The 7,693-nt window shown below is 33.2% G+C and overlaps 1 protein-coding gene across 1 annotated transcript; it reads right to left on the bottom strand.

Annotated features, from left to right (window-relative positions):
• Positions 1–4,931: 4,931 nt before the first annotated feature.
• On the bottom strand, positions 4,932–7,411 carry LOC131596341 (F-box/FBD/LRR-repeat protein At1g13570-like). Its single transcript, XM_058868966.1, has 4 exons — positions 7,159–7,411; positions 6,047–6,925; positions 5,732–5,887; positions 4,932–5,353 (listed from the first exon to the last, which is right to left on the bottom strand). Exons 1-4 carry the CDS (start codon positions 7,159–7,161, stop codon positions 5,081–5,083), a joined length of 1,311 nt encoding a protein of 436 aa, XP_058724949.1. The 5' UTR covers positions 7,162–7,411; the 3' UTR covers positions 4,932–5,080.
• Positions 7,412–7,693: the final 282 nt, after the last annotated feature.

Here is a 7,693-nt window from a genome sequence, read left to right as displayed (position 1 = left end):
TTGGAACATCCATTCCACGGACCATTTTAAGAGATCCTTGATGAGCTGGTTAGACGGGGAGTTTGAAGTTGGTGAAAGCATAAAAGAATTCAGAGGCTTAGAACGACCACCTCATTTGTCACTAGACAACTAGAACGTTGGTGGGATGAAGTCAAGACTGACAATGATGTTTGCGCCATGATGCATGGATTAGATGGCATTGTTTTGACGGTTGTGATATCTTAAATATTTTTTTCATTTTAATGATTTTATTTTTCTGTCTGTGTTGTTATTTCAGTCTTGTTTGCGTTTGTTTAGTTGTAAGAAATATGTTTAATGAATAAATAAAGTTAAGTTGATTTCTAAAAAGATAATACAAGGAGTGCATACAATTATTGGGTGGTGGATGTTGTTCTACGATTAGGACAATTATTTCTATTGTGGCCGACCTAACAACATATATTACATTTACTTTCCATTTTTTCAACCGCATCAATTTCAGTTATAATACGCGTGTTGTTGGGGTGACCCATTTTTTTCCTTTGCATCCTTTCGTTGGGTCAAACTACTTCCCCTTCATATGTAGGCCAGTAATCCTCTTTTTCTATCACGGGAAATGCATTGTTGTATACGTTGAGCAAGGTCTCAACCTTGTAAATGGGAGATAACAGGCTTGAAACTTTTTGTAGTCGCTCCAACCTTCTTGTAGTAAGACCTGATACTCTTGTCTTAGAAGCCCCTCATTGTGGCTAATTGTTTCTTTGACACTAAAAGTGTAGTTAAATCGGTCAAACTTGTAACATGATGGGTGTTGGCTTTAGCAGTTTGTTCCTTTATAAATTTCATGCAGCTTCCACTAAGCATCTGCTTTGATTGTGATAGTGTACTCCTCCTTTCACCTTTTTTTGGGAGCAACGAGACCATCCTAAAGTAGGTTCATCTCACCAATGCGATAATGGGAAGGTTTCTAATCCCTTTAAAAACACTGTTAATCAATTCCACAAGATTTGTTGTCATGTGGTCCCATCGTTGCCCCTTGTCATATGCCCCTGTCCACTTCGCTTTGGCAAGATTATCAATCCACATGCCCGCATCCGGATTTGACAATCTCATTTCTTGACGATAATGTTGGAACGATGTTTGAGTTAATGCATATCTCACGTTCACAAGAGTTTTCTGAAGAATCATATCTTTGATCTCCTGCATGAAATTTTGTGCAATATGTCAAATGCAGTAGACATGCGTGGAAGGTAGGTCATTCCAATCGTTATTCGGATTGTTATATGCACTCTTAATGGAAGCATGTCTATCATAAATTAAACAGAGAGCAGGTTGGGGAGCAACGTATGTTCGAAGATTCTTGAGAAAAAAACTTCAACCACCAGCAGTTTCTCCTTCCACCAGATCGAATGCCATTGGAAAAATATTATTGTTTCCATCTTGCGCGACCGTCATCAGTAGCGTTCCTTTATATTTCCCATATAACTAAGTTCTATCTATTTGAATAATCGGTTTGCAGAATACAAATCCTCTGATGCAAGGTTTAAAAGCCCAGAATAATCGATGGAATATACTATTTCCATGGACACACATTCTATCCAGGGCATACGCTGGCAATATCTCTATAATAGAAATTGTGCCAAAAGCATAAGTGTGAAGCTCCTATGAATATTTTTTTAATAGAATGTGCTAGGTGGCATGGCACCTATATGCAGGACTATCGGGTGATGCATGCACGCATACACCTGTCACCTAAGCATACTCGGTCATGCATGCATATCTACACCTGTTACCTAAGCCTATCCAGTCATGCATGCACACCTAGGGGTGTTCGCGGTGCGGTTTGGGCGGTTTTGACGAAAAAAATCATCCGAACCGCAAGAGAAAAAATCGTGCGGTTTGGTTTGGTTCGGTTGGCTTTTAAAAAAAATCTGAACCAAACCAAACCAAACTAATGCGGTTTTGTTTGGTTCGGTTTTTTACAAATATTTTATTGAGCCATACATACACATATATATGACAATATAATTTTATATTTAGACATTCATACACTATCAAATAACAACAAAACTCGTCATATTTTGACAACAATTTTCTATTTAATATGTAAAAATTAAATTAGACAAAAGTGGAATATTAAACAAAAAATAATAGCATAAAATAATATAAAAATTAATATAATGAAACAAAAAAATAGAAGAGACGAGAGATTCGTGAAGGTGAAAAAGAAAAAAAAAGTTGAGAGATTAGAGAAGAAGATGTGCAATAAAAACAAAACTGAAATACGGAACATTTACATAAAAATGATATTAACATACAAATGAGAAAGTGAAAAAGAAAGAATATAAGAGAGTAGAGATTATAGAAGAAGAGGGAAGATGTATGTGGCAAAAAAAGTGTGTTAGTGTTATTAGATATTTGAGAAGATCGGGACTGAAATTATATGTGTAAGGATGAGAAAATTGTTCGTAATCATAAGGATAAGGTATTATAGGTTTAATTTTGGGTTGGATGAGAGTTAAGTAAAAGTTAGGTTGTAACGTAATGCGGTTTGATTCGGTTTGGTTCGGTTTACAAAATACAAACCGCAAACCGAACCGAACCGTGCGGTTTTGTTAAAAGATGACCCAAACTAGTCCGAACCAAATGCGGTTTTTTGCGGTTTGGTTTGGTTTGATTTGCGATTTTCTATTGGGTTGGTTTGGTTTTGATCACCCCTATGCACACCTACACCTATCACCTATACCTATCAGCTTGTGCACGCCTACCACTGTCACCTATACCTATCAGTCCATGCATACAGGCCTACAACTGTCAACTATGTCTGCATGCATGTCACATTTAAGCCACATGGGGTGGCGCCTATGTAGTAGGTGATACGACATGTCATTCATGCAAGCAACATCAGCATCCACCAACCCTTCTATAAATACCCACTCCATTAACTCACTTTTTCATATGCACACTAACTCTCCATCTCTTATCTTTATAAACTCTCCAGATTTTTTTATCTTCAAACAAGTCTCCAAGATTTCAAACATGTCTCTCCTTCTAACCATTGGTGAAACTCATAGAGGAACTAAGGCGAACATCCATTCATATGTAAGTTTTTTTTATACATCTATATTTGTACATTGTTTCTTCGTCAACGCAACCATCCATGCTCATTATTTCATATCTATTTTTTTTAGGATGTTTCGTGATTCTGTTGTCGTTCTCACAGTTATATCGCTCCTGGCCCATTGATTGTGTCGCATCTACAATGTTCGAGCTTTAGACATGTGATCAATATTTCAAACAACGATATTGATCCAAGATTTATACTTGCCTTGTTACAACGATGGAGACCCGAAACCCACACGTTTCATCTATCAACAGGTGAGTGTGCAATCACACTAGAAGACGTGCACATGTTGCTGAGTCTCCCGATTGAGGGAAAAGTTATTAATGGGTCTGTTCAACAGGTTAATGCCTTATGTGAGGAAGTCTTGGACAAAGATATGATTGAGGGGGACGAGGGTTCGAGGGGCCAAGGTATCAACCTAAAGACCTTAAAGCGTATTATCATTATATTTCTTTGGACGAAGATTCGTATGAGGAAAGAACATTAATTAAAACTAAATGTTATATTATGTTACTATTTGGTATCTTTTTATTTTCAGAAAGTATAGGTAACCGTGTCAATTTTAGGTATTTAAGTTTGTTTGACAACATTAATAAAATTGAAAAGTATAGTTGAGGTTTTGCCGTTTTTGTATGCTTTACAGTTCCCTCTATAAGAACTTAAAAAATAATATTTACACATTTTATGGATGCACGTTTTTGATCCAAATATGAGGTTGGTGGAGAATGTTTATACTAGCCCCGACAACCTGGTTATCCAAGTAAGGTAATTTTCTTGAAAATGTATTTTTTAAAATTATTTTTTTCAAAAAATTGGTTATTAATAAAAATTCCTTTTCCGGTAATTTTAGTTTTGTGTAAATTTAAAGATATTTATTTTAAATGTTTTATTAATATAAAAAAATTATATAAGGTACTATGAAAAATATACAAAAAAAAAATTATATAAGGTACTATGAAAAATATCAAAAAAAAAAACTTAGTTACTAGACTCATACAAAGCGAATAATATGAATCTTAGACCCCTTTAATAAACTATGTTGAATACCCTCCATTCTTATTTATAAAAAAGTTTTAATTTTTTAGGTTTATTAAATAATTAATATATCTAACCTATATATAGGGATGGAGTCAGAAATTATATGTTGTGAGAGCAACATATAAATTTATTAATTTTACCTATGATATATCTACAATTTAATTTTTAAGAGCATAAATATATATTCTATTTATTTTTTATGAAATTTATTTTTAGAAAATATTTAATAAAATTTAAATTTATATTTGTGTAGTTTTCCCAATTTTATTATCAATAGAAATATTTATCTATCTATTTTTATATATAAGTAAATATTGACGATGTTGAGCGTGGTTGATTGTGATATTTAGTAATGACATCTTAATATTAAATTAAAAACACATAAAACATTTTTTAAAATAAAATTAGTGAAAACTGTTTTTAAATAAGCTGTTCATTAACATAAACTTCATTGATACAACTACATTACTTAGAGGAAAATTACATCATCATCTGTTCATTAAGTTTGGCTAATTTGTAAATCGGTTCTTCAATATTTTTTTGTTCAAACAGGTTCTTTTAAATATAAAAAATTATGTTTCCAAGCTTCCTTTTTAGCTTATACTCAACTTCAGATTCAGCTTCTGAATTACAATGGAAGCTTAACCTTTGAATTGGTTGTGAGTGTGAATCTTGAAAATAGAAAATACATAGTGAATTCCAAAAGAAATGGCAGCAGCATACAACTTAAAAACGGTTGGATGCTTGAACCCCAAATATGCAAACTTAAAGGAGTTTGAAGAACATTAAATAACTTTAATTTAGGGAATATATTTATCAACAACCAAAAACTTAAGTGTCAATCACTTATAATTTTACACTTAATTAAAAAGTTCAACTTCAGTCATAACTACCTTTAAAGTCATAATACATTAGATGATTTGAGGAGAAAACAAATCATTACCAAGAGCCGTAAATAACTTCAGCTTCTCCTGACGCTCTTTTGAACCGAATTAAATCTGGAACCAACACTGACCTGACATTTCCATAAGGTTTCACAATCATCTTTTCTAGCACAGGTGAATAGAGAAGTAGAAATCTGATAAAATCCAGTTCAGGTCGGAAACCAGAGATGCCATCTATTGTAACATGTCGCACTTGGATGGGTGTGTTAGGCCTCGAAAATGTATCATCCCAATCATAGACAGGGACAGTATGTTGCCCAATCAGTGCCTGCATGCAATTGTTAAATCCATGAATCAAAGAGGGAAGATAGTTTGCACACAAAAAAAAATATAGAGCCTATTAAAACTCTGAAGGTAGCATTGTATTGATTGATAAAAGATGGAAATGAGGTACAAAAGTGTTATTTTAGAGTAATCTACTGCACTAACAATGTAACTAACTCATGTTCAGCTAGCATTATCACAACTTTTATATATCCAAGTCTGCGAAACTAATTTGCATATCTAAACACTAGATAGATAAAGTAAAAAAAGGTAATTCAAACTCTAGAGCTTAATAACTACATAAAAACAAAAGCATGGTGTGCAAGTCTAACCAGCAATATTCAGCAAGCAAAACAGAGTAAAGCCAAGCTAAACTACTCACATGTATTTCTAATTTTTGAAGATTAGGTGAGCTTCTGAGCAAGCAAAGAGCAGCCGAAATTTCCTTCAAGTCATGAAAGTTTATGCTGAAGGAAAGATATTTTAGGCCAATACAAGATGTAGGAAGCGTTATTGGCAAAACACCTGCAGCCAAATGCTGAAGCAAAACAGAAAAATGACTCTATATCAGAATATAATGTTTTTAATACTTACAGATTAGAAGTTACATATACACATGATTTTGTTTCATATTTAACAGTATTAGGTGAGTCACTACTGAAGTTAAACTCAAAATTCATATGCTCAAACATTATACCTTTAAAAAATGACTACCAATCACTAGGCTTTGCAGGTGAGGTAGATGATCGAAAAAATCGAGCAAATTGCTAGAGCGTCCATGCAATTTACTTTGACTGTCTTCAGGACTCAAATTCAACGTTAAATGAATGATTACGGTAACTAATTGAAAAGTGTTGTCAAAGCTTATACCCTCAAATTCACCAAAAACTTCAAAAATCTTGAGATTTGGTGCGTGAATATTAATTTGGGTTAAACCATCAACTTCTGCCAATTTCAATTTTTCAAGCAGAGGGCATCCAGATATCATGTTTTCAAAAGCATCTTGAGGCATTGTAACCAAATATAGATCAAGGCTTTTTAAGTTCCTAAAGCCTTCAAACGCCCCTGGAGGATTAAGCCGACACCATTGTAGTTTTAAATGATGTAAACTTTGACAAGAGAATAAGCACCAAGGTATCTTATAGTATTCTTCTTCTTCTTCATCAGTAAGAAATTCCAACACAAGCTCTTTAATAGACCTTCCAGTTAGATAAAGAATCCACCGATTCATGTCACTCACAAGAATTTCACCAATGAGGTCACATTCAGTGAACTTAAACATGTTGATTGACCCCGAATGAATTAAAAGTACATGATCAATAATATTCACAATCTTTGTACGATTAAGAAAGGCGTCTTCAGAAGTTACATCATAGACACCTTGTCTATCAAACACAAGATTTGGAAGTGTGTACCATTTGTTCTTCCATATTTTGGATAAAACACTTGTTCTCACTGCTTCCCTAATTGGCAAACAAGATAGAATTTGGTCTATTACATGACCTGGTAAGCAACTAATTCTATCTCTCACCGTTTCAATAACTGTTTGGCGAGTAGTATTTCTTTGTTTTCTTTCCTTTAGATAGATATATAGGTGTACATACAAGAACCAGAAAACAAACAAGGTTAGAGTAAATATTTATCTATGCATAAATACAAGAATCATAGTAAACTCAAATTCATGTAACTTCATTAAATAAATAAAAACACCACAGTTATTTACTCTTTTAAAATCAAATTATAAAACGGTGTGGTTACTATATAATGATGTATATGAAATTCATTCATGGAATGACTTTGAGAAAGTACCATTGTTAAGCTACCAATTGAGTTTTAACATGAGGATGCATATGAAACATCCTCGAATGCCATTGCTGCAACAAAGAAAAAACATTAATTGATTTGAGAAAAAATAAAGATGAAATGATGCATTGTGTGTAGAAGAAGAAATCAAATGAAGAAGAAGTAAAGAAAAATCACAAATCCTCTTGTAGAGAAGGATTTGTTCTAATTTGGGATTTAGGGTTCACACCGTAACTATAGAGTTGAGTCAACACGAGGAAGCAACTCAACTCAACGAGTCTATTCAGTCATAAATCTTATATATAGTCATTTTTGGTCAATTAAACATGCTCTGTTTGTCTTTATTGATATACTATTTCAATTCATTAAAATTGATTTCTTAATTAGTTTATTTAATTTAAGAATGTTAATTGTACTTATGTAACAAGTTAATTCTCATGTGGCTTACAACTCGTCAACTTGGCCACATCTTTGAAAATGGTTTTGAAAGAGTTTAGACCTCGTTTTGAAACACATATTTAATTCTATTAATATTTTAAAT

This window comes from Vicia villosa, linkage group LG4 (genome assembly GCF_029867415.1).
Source record: "Vicia villosa cultivar HV-30 ecotype Madison, WI linkage group LG4, Vvil1.0, whole genome shotgun sequence".
NCBI classification, from domain to species: Eukaryota; Viridiplantae; Streptophyta; class Magnoliopsida; order Fabales; family Fabaceae; genus Vicia; species Vicia villosa.
The sequence above is the reverse complement of the archived record's forward strand: the minus strand, read 5'-3'. Positions and strand labels throughout refer to the sequence as shown.